Here is a 17,436-nt window from a genome sequence, read left to right as displayed (position 1 = left end):
CACACCAAAACCTCAGATCTAATAGAAGAACACTCTGTATGAGCCAAGGCATTGTAGGATCACTGTGGATGTAAAACTAGAGAAGATCCTACCCCGTGTTCACAATTCCAACAGCTTTGTTTTCCTTGGCACGTCCAGTGTTCTGCAGGTTGTGTTATTTTTGCAGAATCATCTGGCTAGCCTCCATACTGAACTACTAGGTATGGAGCAACAAGCTGAACTCAGCCTGCTCCCATCTGTCTCAGTCACACAAGTGGAAGGCTTTTGCTCTATGACTTCCCAAGCCCCTGTTTTACAGCAAAACACCCTGCTGCCCACCACAAACAGTCCCAGTCCCGAGGGGCTCCAACTTTCAGGTGTGTTTTCTTTACCAGACAAGAGAATAGACCTCAGCTGTCAAGCAATCCACAGCAGAACAACTCCCCTTGCATCAGCTGGCTTTTTTCCATTACATTTTAACTAATGTCCTCATGTTCCAGTTTTTGAAAGGAGAATATACACGATGATGTACATGGTTTTAAAATTACAACCATGGGTAAAATAGTACTCCTCCTACTCACAGTCAATGAGGAGTTCAACTCTAACATCTCAGAAACTGTGCTCATTAAACTTAAAAGGCAGCATGATTAACATTTCCTTAATCCCAGTCATCTCTTCAAAGAACAAAAAAAAAAAGAGCTGACTAACTAGCATTCATTATACATGTTTATATAGCTTCTTACAAACAACCATGGTCACCTGCTTGGCTTTACTCATTGCCCAAGATACTTTGAAAAACACTTGGCACTACACACACTGTTAGTTCCTACGCAACCAGACATGCAGGTTACGTTCTCTTGCTCCGATACCTGGACCCAAACTGGACACAAGAAAAATCATCATCTTCATTTTCTTCGTCACTACTGTCCTCAGACACATCAGAAACGCCAAGGAAGAGGAGGGAGAAAGGGTTGTCGTATATACTACCATAACAGAAATGAAAAAGGCCATCAGATTGTGTTTCTTTATGCCAAAAGGAAAGAACACAACAGCTTTTCTTTTAAGTCTGCCAAAAACCATTTTCTCTAAGCATGCAGCCAGGTAACTTGCATTAGTACAAACCAAAACAATACTACCATGCTCCATGACACCACGAGTTATTCACATACCTAAACAACATACATTCAAAACCAAAAAATGTAAAAATAATTTTGAAGATCGTGAAAAAAATTTTGGCCTCAGCTACTGAACTGTTCAGCAGTGGCTCCAAAACCTTGCCTGCTCATTTCTACCTCCTGCAGGGAATGGGGATTCTAGGAGCAGCCAAAGAGAGAATGCAGTAGTACTTGGCCTAGCCTACAGAAACAGGCTAATTTGTAATTTAAATGTATGCACCAGGGAATCAAACCTAACACAGTCCAGCATGTAACAGCTTTCAGCAAATCAGCTACAGCCTACTGAGAAAAGTGATTTCAGAGCAGGATGTCTGCTTGGTTTACTATCCAGCAGAAGCAAATGAACAGAATGCTAACAGTTAATGGGATGGATGTAAAATGAGCAGGAAATAAGCACAATGTTGCTATCTTTAAGGTAATTGCATTATGCCTCAAATGCTCACAGAGACAGCTTAAGCATTTTTGGCAAAGAGTGCTTGTTAGCAAGTCAAATTATTAGCACAAAACAAAACAGAGAATCAACTCCAGGTGAATAGGGTGAGCTCAGCACAAACACAAGCCCTTCCAAATTGCAAGATCATGCCACACCCTGCACAGCACACACTAAATGCACTCTTTTTGTTCTTGTGAAATACCTAGAAGGAATCCTGTTCAGTAAAGACGAACGCCTGCGCAAGGTACTGGGTGAAGCAGTAAACAAAGGCGGACCCATCGTCATGGGTCTCTGTCTGGGCGCAGTGAGCGGCATGGCTGGAGGGCTAGCAGCCATGACTGGAGGACTTGAACTAGCTGGGATGGAAATACTCAAGGAACGTGGGATGGAAGAAGCTGAAAAGCCTCCAGAATGGGCAACAGTATATGGCCGGTACCTCGGAGAGGAAGGCTGGGTCCAAGAAGGGCTGGCTGCTGTGAGGTGAGAGCTGACAGTAATGGAAGGCACAGATGTGGTGGCAACTGAACTGGCTGGTGGGGTAAGAGATGAACCAGTCATTGGTACATAGCTTGTGAAATTGGTAGTAGGAGCTGGACTAGTCCCATAGAGACTAAACCAGTCACAGGGGAAAAAGAAAAAAAAAAGCAGTCATTTAGGATATGAAGAAAAAGGGTGAAAAAGATAAAACGAGCAGCAGATGCCCTTCCCCTTCTGATGACTCTTCAGTTATAGTTCTGCAGCTCACACACACTAATCCTTTTTATTAATGCTAAATAAAACTATGTTGCAATTCACACATTAAGAGCCACAGCCCTCCCTGATGTAAATTAGGGAGACTTCTCAGAAGGAACCAGCTACACAGCTTTACCCTGTCAAATACGCTCCTTCTAGACATGGCAATATAACCAAAAAGGGTGAGACTGTAGAGACATTCACAAGAAAAACAGTGAAGAACTTCTAAAATCTATTCTACGTATTGCTCTAGGGATATTTCTGTGGCTCTCTAAGTCTACCATCAATACTCAAGTGAGATCAATATTCAGTTAGAAGTCACCTGGATAATGAACTGGAACCAAAGGAGCCCATATTACAGAACATAGGGCTGGTTCCTGGGTTGGAGCCAGTGTTTAAAATCAGGCTTCTGTCAGGAGACGGGGCAGTTGCAGCAATTGGCTGTGATGTAGCTGTCAGACTGGCAAATGGGTTTTCATCCCTTGACTGGGTGGACATCATCAGCACTTCCATCAAGATCTGTCCGATCAAGTCCTTAAAATCTGAAAACACTGTTAGGAATAAAATAAGTGATTTAGTACCTCCATCTACTGCCTTCAACTACACATTAGTTAGAGATGTAGATATTTCAACTAAAAAGGACAGTAATTTACACGTGTGAACCAAGTGCTTCTCTTAGCAAAAGCAATCTACCAAAGACTACAACTATTGTTGTTTGTGTGAACTTGGCTGTGAACATACAACTACACATAATTATAACTCTTGTAGAAAGTACCAAAGATCATAGATGACCTAATGTTGTTAGGACTCACTATTAAAACTGCCTTGCCCATCTCCTGTATTTTACCACTCTGCTACTGCTTTGGGCAAGACATACTGCAAAAGAAAAATGCACATAATACCACAAACCACATATGGACAGATAAGAAAAAAATTAAACTACAGCTGTCACAACGTAATATTATAAGCTGTCAATTTTGGACTATATTATATCAAATGAACCTTTAAATGTTAATTATGACTCAAGATAACCCATTAAGTCAGTAAGAGGTTTCTGAAAAAATCCAGCAACGCTGCAGTATCACTGCATTCATGTGACGACAGAAGAAATAACTAGAGAGGCCACAATAATTGACTACAACAGGAAATACTATCAATTTTTCCCATGTTCTTTTCTGGGTATCCCATTTCCTGCTATATCTGCTGGCACCAGATGAACTTTGCTCCTAACACTGAAATTAAGAGATGTAAAGGTAAAGCTAAAGAACATGCCACCCAACCAAGACCACCTCAAACAGTGCTAACAGCTCAGATTCCTACCTTCTTTTGGGTTCTGCTTAAACTGAGCAGAGAGTGAATTCAGGAAGATAACATCTCTGTCTCGGTCCTTCCAGGAGACTCTGAAGATTTTACAGACCAGCTGTAAAGCTTGCTCCTCGGATACCTCAGACCCAGACAGAGGTTCCTCCATTAGGGGAAAAAATAAAATAAACTTACTTGCATTAATTATAATTACACTGGTCAAGTCACAATTGCATCAGACACAGGTCTTCTTTAAACAGCTCGTTAAAAGAAAGAATAAAAGGTAGGTTGATAAAAACAGGCAACACTGAGAAGTTTTCTCCCTTAATTGGGCATCATCTAACTGCAACTAGGTAACCCTTGACTGCACGCAGATTTCCAGCCACTACCGTCTCACATGCTTTCCTTCATTCCACAAATCATAGATGCCAAGTCGTTAGCACATTTTTATTTGACTTCATTACTCTACTGGTATTGTACAGCCTCTCATGTAATTGTACCTCTTGAACTTACCTCTGCAGAGAAGGCTTTACTACTGGTATCACTTCAAATGCAGATAAACAAGCAAAAAAACTTTGCTCGTGAGGTCTACACTGCCTCCTATTCACTTTCTCATTTGGAGACATCAAAAAGCAAAGAGTAACTGAGCCAAGCTGGCGAAGCTTCCCTCTACTTTCCACTGAGACCCTCCCCTCTGAGGATTGTTGATTCCAAGCTGTTTATTTCACAGCAGCACAATGCAAGCTGTCCAGCTGCCTGCTTCGCAGCTAGGAGTTGACTGAAGAGGATTCTGCAGCAGGGTTATTGCTGGATGGCATGAAGCCAGGCTTCTCCCAGCTGAGCTTCTTACTGACAGACTGGGAATAAACAAAGGCATCTAACGAGCACTGCAAGAATTGTAAAAACTTCCCTACCCTGATGTCCCATTTCTTTGGGGATTTATTGCACATGGACCTTAAAATCAAATGACCAAGACGGCAATCCTACAAACGAATTAAAGCTGTGTACCTGCTTTCTTCCTCTTTCTACTTAAAACAGTTCTACCTCCTGTCTATGCCTCGATAGCTAAATATTCTTATTTTCATATAAGAAGAAAATCCTATTACACAGCATTAATTCAGCATACATAGCATCTGAAGCAGGGCTCAGTATGCTTCTAAAAGCTACGTAAGTAATCAGCAATATTCTTCAAAATTCTTAAGAAGCATTTATTCAGGCTTACTGTGTATTAAAAAAATAGACATGGGCACAAATAAGACAACTTTTTTAGGATATGAAAATAAGATATTTTTTCAGTTTCCAAAGACCACTAATAAACCTATTTCTGAGAAACTCCAAATAGAGTTCTGATATTAGAGCTTCTGATTTTTTTTTCTTCCCATAAATTTTTACGAGGAAATTCAGTGAAGAAGTTTTTCCATAGATGACATCTGAAAGCTCACTCCAGCCTCTCAAAGAGAGCACATTCAGAGAGGTTGCTGAACCCACTGCAAGCTAATATTCTACATCAGTCCTCCATTCTAATCCCTTGTTCCTGTTCCAGTTTCCCTTTTTAGGATACTTAGCCATATACAGTTCTAGTACAGCAGTTTTTTCAAAAAACAACATCATCCATTTTGAGAAAGAGGAGAACACATGACAAAACCAAGGAACATTACAGACTGCAAAGCTACAGTCAGGTAACAGCATGTCAGGGAGGAAAAATGCAGCAACGTAAAAAAAGGCAGAATTTACACAGCCTGAGATGAAACCTTCATAAAATAAACACAAAAATGAACTTTTACAGAATAGAAACACAACCTACTTTGGAAAGATGAAGAAAAACAACAACAACCAGCACAGTTAAATCCAAATTGCTTAATTTGAAGAGGTTTACCATGAAATTCTGAAGATCTATGTTACAATAAGCTATGTATGTAATTTGGAAGTGAAAGGCCAACATAAACAAGCTAACCTTATCAGTCAGACTCCTTTTCTCCCTGCGATCATTCTCATCCACTTCCATGTTTTCAATTCCTGAATCCACATCTACCTGGGACATACTGCAAGTGGAAACAAGAGGAAAAGTCCATCAGGTTGCAGAAAGCTGCACAGTGTTCTGTAAGATGCTGACTGAAGGAACATCATCTTACAGAGCAGAGGAAGAACCAATGCAATAGGAACAGCCATACGGACAAATAGCAATTAGAAATCACAGGTTGATAAAAACCTTCTCAAATTACATTTATTCTAAATTCAAAAAACACAATACTACATTTCTTCAGCAGGCAATACAAGCCACATAGCTATCACATTCCATAATATACTCTCTTCTAAATAGAGCAGTTTAATCGTTCCCAACAGATATGCTCATCATTTAACATCTAAGATGACATTTTGCCTTTCATCATTTTAGGTCAGGAGTTATCATGAAAGACAGCCTAGAGACAGCATTACAAATGTCTAAACAGTGTGACATTTTTAAGCATTTTAACTTATTGCATTAACTTGGCTGGACAAGAGAAACAGCAGAATATTTTCTTGCCTAAGAGATTTTGATGATTAGCAAGGTGCAGTATTTGCTAGCTTATACATGCTGATTTTTTTTTTTTCTTTTTTATCATCATCACTACTTCTTCTAACTTTTACCTTTTCTCACAGGAGACACTATCAATATCCATACTTTGAGATCGAGAGAGAGACTGAGATTGTGTTTCAAGGCTGTTCGACGGAGAACTGCTCAGTGAACTCACTCCTTCACTGCTCTGACTTCGGTGGGCTACTCCTAAAAAAAAAAGGGACCACCAAGGTTATAACCACAGGGATGAGAAGGCATGACACAATTACATGGATGGAAAAGGTGAGGGAATACTGGATTTCAATCCTGCTGTTTAGCATTCCTAGTAACTCATTAGGAAATAAATGTTAATAGAAATTACATATTTATAATTCCCTATAGAGAATTGTATTTTCTCCCACTCTTCACAGCAGCAATATAGAAATGCTTACCTGTATTATAACACAGCGAACATAATGAAATTTGCATTAAGTGCTCAGAGATTCATTTCATAATAAATAGCACTAGAAAGCCATTTGTTTTTAAAACCTGTATATGGACTAGCTAAGTGAATGATGTCAGATTTGAGTAATACTTAAATTAAATCAACTAGCATGGATTTATAACAATGTTCAGAAAGAAGCCAGAGAGAAAATAAAAGGACATTCTGCCCTTTCACTCAACATGCTTCCTCCCTTCTTTAGTTGAGAAGAGTGCTTCAAATCTGTACACTGAAATGCAACATACATGGAACTTCCAAAGGAGACCACTGAAAGCACAAGTCACCTCACGGTGAGATTCTGAAACATTTTTAACAAATGCATGAAGGAAATAAAATAAAAAAATAAAAGTTTTTTAAAATGTAAAAAAAAAAAAAAAAAAAATACTGCCACATTCCCAATTCCATAAAGTCTGCAGGAGGGTTACAGACACAGCATCAACTGCCTCTGTACAGACACTACTCTTTCATTTTCATCTTTACCACTGGAACCACGTAAAATCCTCCTCCTGCACCTCAGATCTCAGAAAGGCTGCTTACAGCTTTCTCCAAGTTCTTCTTGGAGAAACTTTGTCCTCCTACGTGCAAGACAAAGGGCTGAACTTGGTGGCCAACTGTGGTTTCCTATGGCTGCTTTGGGTGTGACCCTAAGATATCACCAAGGTTTTCCCAAAAGTCAATCCTACCCAAACAGCACCATCACAACTGAGTTACCTTGAGTGAGGATACAGGACAACTAATATGAATTCTGACAGTTTTCCCATTAGACAAATTCTCCCACAACTTAATAAGAAATTATCACTATTTTCACTTCTCCACGAGAACAAAATAAGCATCAGACAAGTCCCAGCATCGTGCACTATTAAGTGTAACGCCAACAAATGCACAGAAATACATGATGTGGCTTTGGAGAATGGCTGATGAGCTTTAGGATACATAGTAATGGATATATTTTGGAATGAAGATTGCTTTGGACAGACATTACAGACCAGAAAGGCATGAGGAAGACATGCATAATTACAAGCAATGCAGAAAAAGCCTTATGTTCAGTAACACTGGAAGCTGAACACTGAAGTTCCAGTGCTATTACAAGCATCTAAATGGAGAGGGATCTTCAGTGTAGTCTATTCCTAAAATTTCTATCCAGTGACACTGGCCCAAGTTGTGTTTAATAATAAAATTGCATTAATTGAAAAATGCAACTGTATTCTCATCTCTGTGAGCTTTGTGCACACCAGCAGCAAAACTCCTGGAAGGAAAACCTTCAGAAAAAGGCAATAGTAGTCTGCCTGCTTAAAAAGAACATAGCAGTGAATTCCACTCCTCTAGATTCCTCACCTGCTGTTTACAAGACATTCCCTAAAGAATATTAGGTTTCAGGTGGGAAGTGTAAGACCAGATTCACAACCTATTTTTAAATTCCAGCACTGACTCTGTTTCTGTGTCACTACTGAGAAGTGCCAACTTGTCCTGCACCCACAGCAGTAACACGTTCCCAAAGCATTTCAAGATCCTGAAACAATTCATTCTACAGGAAAAAAAAATGCAGAAGGAAAAAATCATTTAGAAGATAGTTGGCAGAATTCATGATGGGGGGTAGGAAAAGTGGCTTCCCTGCACCATTCCAACTCTTGTTCTACATTCCTGTGTATAAAAACCGTACATATTTAACTTCAACCTCGTAGTAGGTTGGGAATTAGTATATCAAAACCCCTCCAATCTTCAGATAAAAAATGGAAATAAATCATTTGCACTGGTGTTCAGAAAAGAATTTAACAAACAGAATATTTGAGCAGCCACGTTCTGTAACTGGAGCCACCTAAAAGTACGCCGCAGTATAAGACAACATGAAATGCACACACAACTGGTGCACACCACAAAATACTTGCTGAATTTACTTTTCACTGTTTTGTTCGGGGCTTCTCTGCTTTATCTTCAAGGCTGAAACTGAGTATTACCACTCATCCATAAACAACATCCAAACAACAGTCCTGAGCACATTAGGTTTTCTCTATGGAAAGAGGAAGAGATAGGAAACAAGATCCTCACAGAAAAGTTAGATTTCACTTAACTACTTAGATGCCAATATTAAACATCTGCAAAAGACTTCACCTGAGACACAGGAAAATGTCAAGTCTATTTCTAAATTATTTCCTCCAGTCCTGGAATTTTAGGGATGGATGACACTGGAAGACTTTGCAGGAGGGAAAAGTCCCAAAGACCCAACACAATCTCTACAAGGAACCGAAGGATACAGAAATACCAAGCACAGATACTGAGTTAAATTGTGTTACAAACTAAACAAAGGCAACTTTAAAAATCAACTAGATCTGTTGTACTGGAGCACTCATTAACAGGCCTCTTTAAACCAACTGCCTTCCAAACATCATTTTACAATAAATCTTCCAGAATTTAATTGTATCTGAGCTGTGACGGATGAGGCATACAACAAAATAACTGACACATGAAGTTTCCTAAAAAAAAGAAAAAAACAACCATAAATGCAATTACAATAGCATGCAGAAATTATGAAGATCACAGGCCCAGAATGTGGGGCTGCCACTGATACTCTATTTCTCAGATCTCCAAAAGTATTTTGTCTGGTATTTTTAAAATAAGTGAGCACACATTCCATGAAATTGATGTATGGGCCCAATCCCACTACAACATACAACTTCATATAAAAACTGGTGCTTACAAGGACACTGCTCTGCTGGGGCTGCTTTCTGTATGTCCAAATAAATTAAAATCTTCTGCAGTCATTCTAGTCTACTGCTGCAAAGGAGCTGCTGCAAAGCGCTCAGCATTAGCCAGGTCCTCATTTACACTAAATAAATACAGAAGACAATCAGTTGTGAACACTTTCTTCCTGATTTATTCCCCCAATTTAACCATAATTCTGATTGTGATGTGCAAAGAAATACACATTACTGAACTGCTGCACAACTGGCACTATAGGAAACAAGCAATTCACTGCTAAGATACCTTCTGCTTCTAATGAAGAAAGTTTTATCCATGTAATTAGCAACTGTCCAGTGCAGACAGATGAATCCATATAACAGAAGTCTCTGAGAACTTGACTACACAACCACTTCAAATCACAATAAACCAGTCTGCCAGTATATGAACATTTCTACCTTCAGGTAGGTGCTTCCACACCTCCTGTTTTGTTGGCATTAGCAGTTACACAGTTGTGCATCTGCTTGAAAACTAACCATTTAATTTTTTGTGGGTTAGTTTCCACCTGGATTAAGTCCTCACCACACATCTGCTTCTGACAGCAGAGGGAGAGGCAGAGAGAAAGGCTCCTTTCAGCAAGAGCCAGACTTAGGAGGGATTAAAATAGTCATGTAACCTCAGGCTGAGTGAACACGGTAAGCAAACTCTGTACTATTCACAAAATAAATAAAGACATCTTTGCTTCTGGGTTGCTGTCTATGATCACGATGACAACATGCAGTGTTAAATTCCAACTGCAATGAGATTTGCTCAGGAAATGCTTTCAGTAGTTTTTCTCTGTCCTGGTCTGGATACAAGGCAACAAAATAAGCAGGGAGCAGTCCCTTCCAGATACCTCAGACCAGCATTGTAAATAATTAAATTATAAAATTTCTCATCTACTGGAAGCTTGGAAATTAATGTTCTTGCCAAAGTAAAAAAAAAAACAACAAAAACCCATAACATATTGGAAAGAAAACAGCTACATGGACTGAGATTTCTGTATGTTTATCAAGGAGCATAAAAAAAATACATTATTACTACCGAATTATCAGAAACCACATTGAAAATCTGATCAAAATAATCTTGATGTATTTAAGATTGGAAAACCCAATCTCTTAACTCAGCAATATCAAAGATTGCAAATAAGTCTGCAGATAAAGGACTCCATACTGGAGAAACATGCCCATTTGTTTCATTTCCAAAGTACACAGCTGTAAATTAAAACGTCCTCAGACAAAAGTGGCATTATATGCAGAGAAGTAAAGACCATATTCTCATGAAATAACCCTCCCAACTTTCCATACTTCCTGTATCTGTATGATTTTAATAGATAACGAACTTCTTATGGTCTGAAGTAGCTGCTAGTTGTAAAAATCCTACTTCTACTCACTGCAGTAAATACTGGAATTGGGAAAGCCTTCATTTAAAAAAATATTGCAAGAAAAAAAGAAAACAAATACTTCATTCTTATGTTGATAACGCAGTCACAGCACACTACTTTTAATTGTGCCAAACACCAGTAATTAAAGATCAGAATTGAACTTGGGACCAACTGACATAAGAGTCAATCAATAAAAATTGTGTTGCAAGACTGAATTTACTTTCAAGGAGAAAGGAGAGGCTGGCTTTCTTCCTGTATTATTTGCCAACAGAAAACTGCATTACATTCAGCAACCTTCGGTGAAGACTTCAAATATCATCCTTACTTTTACTGACGCCTGAAGAAGAACGTTAACAATCCATTTATTTCTTGGAAAATGAAGACTCGAGTACCTTCAGAGACCATTTCAGAATGTTTCTTTCAGAAAGTTGTTTTTATGAAAGCAGAAATACTAACAGCATTCACACCTTGAACATGAGGGGTCGCAATATAACACCCGACACAACAGGCAGTAATCACCGCTGTCCCAAAGGCCAGCCTACCTGATGCACCAATCGGAGAGGTAGCTGGGGTCATGCTGTGGACATTGAGGCCAAGGCTATGGGACGGCCCAGGAGTCGGAGCTGCTGTAGGTGGCCCAGGAGGGGTCTCTCTCTGCGGCGATGTGAGCGGAGTGCTGGGCTGGGACGAGGGTCCCCCTGCCAGCCGGGCAAGGCGCCTTCGACGGATCTGCACAAAGGACAGCAAGCAAACAAGCATTCATTTGCACGTCCATATACACACTGCATAGTTTCCCACCGCTGGGTCTCCTAAATGGTATTATATATTATATACACCTAATGGTATTCCCTCCTGTAACACTGCAAATATAGGTTACTTGAAAACCTATCACCTGCAGCTCTCTTATTGCCATTACTCTGCTCTGCACAATAACAACAACATCTGATGTTTATTTTTTGGGTAGGTATTTTATGCCTTGCAAAGCCCATTTCCACTGCAGAATTCTACGTCTGTCCCTCTAACAGTCGTGTAAGACAAGTTTAACATTTACTGTTCAGCAGCTTCAAAACCTCTAACGTACCTCCTGATTTATGGCATTTGATGAAACAAACTGTATTAATCTGATAAAAGGGCTAATAGGAATATGACCTTTACCTTCACTTTACACCACTTAACAGTAATAACAAAATTCTGCTTAAGAAGATCCAACTGAGCTTTATTAAGAGAAGACTGAATGCAATATTAGCTGAAACTGCACTGTAACACTAGAGATCTACAAGTCACCTAGCTGGGCATCTTGAGAGGCCAACAAAGACAGTCAATAGCAACCTGCCATTACCTGGGGTAGCTTGACCAAACAGAGTTCTGAAAAAGTCAGTTTTCACTACTAGAAGGGCAAAGCAGTATTTGCCTTTGGAAAACTATTCTGAACCTATTTATCAAAACCCATTTGTGATCATATAATGCTTATACGAGAAAAAGCTTAAAAAACTTGTATCTGAACCACAAAACTTGAAGCAGAAAATGAAAAATACAGAAGAAAAAATGTATATAATTGCAGGCTGCCTCAGAGAACCTGATACAAAAGCTTTTGCTACCAAGAAAGCAAGCACAAAGTAAAAGCATCATATTTGAGCGTGTCCACTCCCCACAAGCCATTTATGTCATTCCCTATTGTGATTGAAATCCCCAAGCACCAGTGTAATTCCTCAGTTTGCATTTTTTCTCACAATCCTGAAGAACTGGGAGGGAAGCTAAAGAGTGATCTATGTCAAGTCCGTGTCTATGTCACATTGCTGCAGTCACATAATGGTCTGTGAAACCTACTCCAAGAGAAGGAAGAACAGATCAAATCAAATCAGACATCAGATTTGGAACTATATGGGGGGAGAGAGGCACAGGCAAATACACCCAAACATGAATATTAATCAACTTATTTATACATTCACTCTCAAACACAGTCAAACTTTGATGACTCAACCGAAGCCACGTGCCTCACAAGGTATGACTTGCACAGACCCTCTCTCCATCACCTCCCAAATAAGTGAGCTCTTTTGTGCCACTTCACACTTCTTCATCTACTGCAGCAGCTCATACCAACAGCAAAGCTACGACACAACCAACTGTGGTCGATATTATTCAAACAGGAGGACACAGATTTCACCCCAGTCCATTAAGCACTGACCTTCCATATGGACCAATGCTCCACAGGAACCTGCCCTGAAGAAATTTCTGAAGAAGGGCATGTAACAAAGAAACCTGCCTGGACACTGGGATGCTATCAGATAAAATTCTGCAATTCAAACCAACTCAAGAATTTCCCTACCCATTTAAGAATGACAGATTATCAATCATCTCCCAAGTATACTGAGAGGTTTCTCAAAGGTTACATCAAATGAGCGATAAAGAACTGGGTTTGACTGACTTGAGTCATCATAGTCCTCTAGGTTTACACAAAATTTTCAAGGAAACTTGAAATTTGACCTGAAAATTAGAGACTTAAGAGAAAAAAAAACAAAGAAACAACGATGCTATACCAGAGAGGCAGAGCCATAAGCCAAAATGGAAGCCAGAAAATCCAGCATGAAACTGGTGCACACCTTCTGTCCAGTTCATTCACTTTGCCTGGACACCGTGTGGGGCAGGACCTGGGCAGTGCAATGGAGACAGCACAGTGCCATGGGCCTCGTGCTGGGCCTGGACAACGCAGTGTTTGCACAGCACTGGGCTGCAGCCCGCTGCCTCCACGTAGCACAAAGAGCATGTCAGAGCTGCAGGAGTTCAAAGTCAAAGCAACCTGGCTTCACTTCAGATTGCATGACTAAACACACTGCCACAGAGCAACACGTGGGGCTTTTTTACGTTAATTATTTTTTTAGGAGCGTTTAGGATACCCTCAACAATGCCTAACCCTTGATTTCAGCAGCACTCCTTGCAACAGCAACCTATGACAAGCACTGCACGTCACTACATTGCCCAACAATAACAAGTTATTTGGTACCAATTACTACATCAGCACTGTTTGTTCCATAACCTATCTTCCCTCCACCATAACACACAGCTTAAAAGCTTAATGAAAAAAAAAATCTAATTGGTTGAATGGAAAAGGCATGGTGTTATTAATTAGTACAGTTTTTGCTGGATGCATTTGGTCATGGGATAGTAACTTTCAGAAATATATTTTTGATCTTAATGGGCTTCCAAAAAGCTGTTAGCAGGACACATTGTGACAACCAACGTAAAAATAGCATCCTGCTAGTGGCAGCTGATAACTGAAACACACAGCAAAGCAGTAAGGATACAGGCAGGAGGAATGCCCCCCTGGGCTCGTGCACCTCAGCTCAGATCTATATGTAATTTCACAGTCAACATCTGCTTTAGTAGGAACTGCTTCACGAATTTCTTAAAGGAAACATTCCCACTTCTGCAGTCAGAAGAAATCCCACCTTTGTACAATAAAGGCATAATTGGAATTCTTTACAGCTTGTAATTTGTACTCTTCTAGCACGTTAACCAAGCTTAGGGCACGCTTCATTTCCTGGGAATGTTGCTCATGGTCCATAGGCAGACAGCACAACTTTGAACTCCTCAACACATAGTGAAAGACAGTAAGTTCACCTCATTCTGTCCTGCTTTATGCCATTCTTTGCTTGACTTGTTTCTACACAGTTCCCAATCTTCATGATGTTATCCAACACTCATGCTAAAAGCTCATACCAAAAGAGAGGATTTTTGCTTCCCCCAGATCCTTGAAGGTTTTTGGTATGGGATGTAAGGAAAGACAAAATCGGTGCTTTAAAAAAGGAAACATGAAGAAAACTTCAGTATGAGACAGCAGCGGGGAACATCCTGAAGTTAAAATACATTGTACCATCCCAAAGCCATTCATGAATTATTCATCTCTGCTCTCTGGAAGTTAAAATCTGTTCATGTGACATTTAATACAGCCCAACACAAGGAGATAACATCACCTACTGGAGCCTAGTAACTAATTTCAAGTTGGCTACTTTTCTCCCCTTCTGCTGCCGCCACATAAGGGCTTTTCAGTCAGAAATCACACCTGATGTAAGACAGCAGCACTTCAGTGAGAATGCCGTTTTCTGTACCACCGAATCCGGACCCCATTGCTTTAAGAAACAGCAAAGCAGAGGTGCGAAGGAGCCTAAGACACACGATTCTCTCACAAGGCCGCGGTCCCTGCAGCGAGGAGCCGAGGGCCGCAGTGCGCGGGGAGCAGCGGGACGCCCCGCTCCCGGAGCCGGCAACACCACACGGATCGGCCCCAGAGCGGCGGCCAAAGGGACCGCAAACCAGCGACCGCGGGGAAACAAAACGGCGTCAGGCACACGGTCCTCGGCGAGCGCTCTGACAAAGCAATATTTGAAGCGTTTCGCTCCGGATCAAAGAAGGATCTGAACATCGGGTCGGAAATCGCACCCAGGAGGCGCACGGAGAGCCGGCGCTCGGCACAAAGCCGCGCTCCGAACGCAGCACCGCGGCGAGCAGCCCGCCGGGATACGGCAGCCCCACACGGCCCCGCACAGCCCTCCGCCTCACCTCGTCCGCGCTCAGCTCCTCCATCGCCTTTCTCTTAATGGTGAACGCGGAGGGAGGGCGGGCGCTTTCCTTCGCCCCGCCGACGGGCAGCTCCGCGGAGCGCTCTCCGGCCGCCTCCGCGCCTCACAAGGGCATCGCCGGGGCGGCCTCGCCTCGCCCGCCGGCAGCCGACCCCTCCGCCGCCCCCGGCCCGCCGCCCGCAGCCCGCCCGCGCTTCGGGGCCCGCCGCGGCCCGTCAGGAGCCGCCCGCCGCCTGCCGTGCACCCGCCCGCGCCGCTCGGCCTCAGCTCCCGCCCGCGCCGCGGCAATTGCCCCGCGCAGAGATTATTCATCAAAACAACAGAGAACAGCGGCGGCCATCTTGGGGGTGGGTCACATGAGGCCTCTGAGGGAACCGGGCATGCCGGGCCGCGCGCGGCGGCGGCCAATGGGGAAGGGAGGCGGGCGGCGCGTGGCGGGAGGGAGGGGCGGAGCCCGACGGCGCCATGGCAACGGGGGCGGGCGCGAAGGCGGGAAGGAGGGCTGTGAGGTGGTCGTACTCCTCCCGCCCGGAGCTGGGAGTGGCGGCACGGGGCTGGCGGCTGTCGCGGTACTGGGTGGGTCTCCATGAGTCTGTCCGCTTCTCCAGAAAGGCACCCACGGGCTTTTCCCGATTCTTACAAAAGGAGGATGGAGCCCGCCGCCGTAGCGCTGTTTGACTCATTTGAGGTATTTTGTTTTCTTCCCATACAACAGCGCAAACTTCTCTGCATCGCGTCCTTCCATTATGCCTCAAAGGGATAGTTGTGTGTAAAATAGTCTTCCTTTCTTTCTCTTCCTTTACCTCTCTGTCTCCTTTCTTCCCCAGTTGTAGAACGAAAGACGGTTCCCTCACTTCTTTTCTCTTGGCATTACCAGATGATTATTTTATATTTTTTAAGGGCGTGTGAATTGGTTGGCATCTTAAGTTTGCTCATCGTAAGCAGCTCTGTCACTGAGCACTCCTCCCTTAGCATCTCCAGAGCATCCTCCAGTGAGCAGGGTGTAGCAGTGCCTGCCTTCAAATCATCCATTTGAAGTAGGAAGGTAGCAATGTAAAAAAGGAATGTAATTGATAGCAACTCTTCTATATTTTTAATAGTAAAGCCTTCTCAATAGTAACCTTACCACTGAGGTGTTACGATTGTGGTCACACAAGCTTCTAAGATTGCAATTTTCTGATGTCTACTTGTAGTCTCTGTACTAACAGACTTCTTAAGGTTAACAGAGAATCGCCAGAGTTGGAAAAGACCATCCAGTCCAACCATCCACCTATCACCAATTGCTCTCACTAAGCTGTGTTCCTCAACACAACATCTAAACGTTCCTTAAATACTTCCAGGGTCAGTGTCTCCATCACCTCCCTGAGCAGCCCCTTCCAGTGCCTGACCACTCGTTCAGAGAAGTAGTATCTCCTAACATCCAGTCTGAATTTTCCCTGGCACTGCCTCTGTGGTGCTTCCCGTGCAGAGACAATTGGAATACATGTTTTTAAGCTGTGTGACTTGAACGCATCTGCAATATTGAATCCATAAAACATTGGGTATCACTAGAGTTGAAACAAAAATACGTTCTGTTGCAGTGGTGCCATCTAATGGAGTAGCAAAGTCTGTGTGACTGCTGCAATACATGAGTGGTAGAAGTGGGGCGGCAGCATGTTTGCTGCATGGAAGTATTATTTATATCAGAGTACCACAGTATCATAGATCTCATTTCCAAACAAATGAAAGCATCACTCAGGTCCAAAACGAACACACAGAATTCAGAAAACATATTCTATGTTTTACTCCCAGTCCTCCAGATGTCCCTGTCCTAACTTCTTAGGTGTACTAGTATCTTCCTTCATGTTTTGGAAGCCACCTTACATTTAGAGTCCTCTGGTAATTATCTGGGATATCGGTCTAACTAAAAACTCTCCCAGCTTCAACAGAGCTGAGAAGGAAGAGATGCCTGAAAATGGGTTGTATTACTTATCTCTGGAAGCGTCAGGAATAGGTTGAGTTTCTGTGAAAGAAGAAAATCCTAATTAAATCTAGCTGAAGCTCAGTAGTTCAGATTAAACTCCAGCAATAGGACCTGTGTGCTGTTAGCATTACCATTAGG

General features: G+C 42.1%; 1 protein-coding gene across 4 annotated transcripts in view; it reads right to left on the bottom strand.

Annotated features, from left to right (window-relative positions):
* Nucleotides 1-15,476, bottom strand: part of UBE4B (ubiquitination factor E4B) — a 35,331-nt gene extending 19,855 nt beyond the window's left edge. Inside the window, exons 1-8 of one of the 4 annotated variants that reach the window (XM_065738033.1) lie at nt 15,316-15,476; nt 11,301-11,487; nt 6,250-6,385; nt 5,576-5,663; nt 3,640-3,784; nt 2,642-2,870; nt 1,790-2,197; nt 849-962 (exon numbers count right to left, since the gene is read on the bottom strand). In XM_065738033.1, coding sequence (XP_065594105.1) covers nt 849-962; nt 1,790-2,197; nt 2,642-2,870; nt 3,640-3,784; nt 5,576-5,663; nt 6,250-6,385; nt 11,301-11,487; nt 15,316-15,339 — 1,331 coding nt within the window. In that variant the 5' untranslated portion in view covers nt 15,340-15,476. The remainder of the gene's footprint in view (nt 1-848; nt 963-1,789; nt 2,198-2,641; nt 2,871-3,639; nt 3,785-5,575; nt 5,664-6,249; nt 6,386-11,300; nt 11,488-15,315) is intronic. The other 3 variants (XM_065738034.1, XM_065738035.1, XM_065738036.1) reach the window with 3 other exon arrangements.
* Between the last annotated feature and the right edge of the window lie 1,960 nt (nt 15,477-17,436).

Source organism: Cyrtonyx montezumae, unplaced genomic scaffold (assembly GCF_038088225.1).
Source record: "Cyrtonyx montezumae isolate F1298 unplaced genomic scaffold, pur_monq_1.0 scaffold_21, whole genome shotgun sequence".
Taxonomy (NCBI): Eukaryota; Metazoa; Chordata; class Aves; order Galliformes; family Odontophoridae; genus Cyrtonyx; species Cyrtonyx montezumae.
This window is presented reverse-complemented; position numbering and strand designations above follow the sequence as displayed.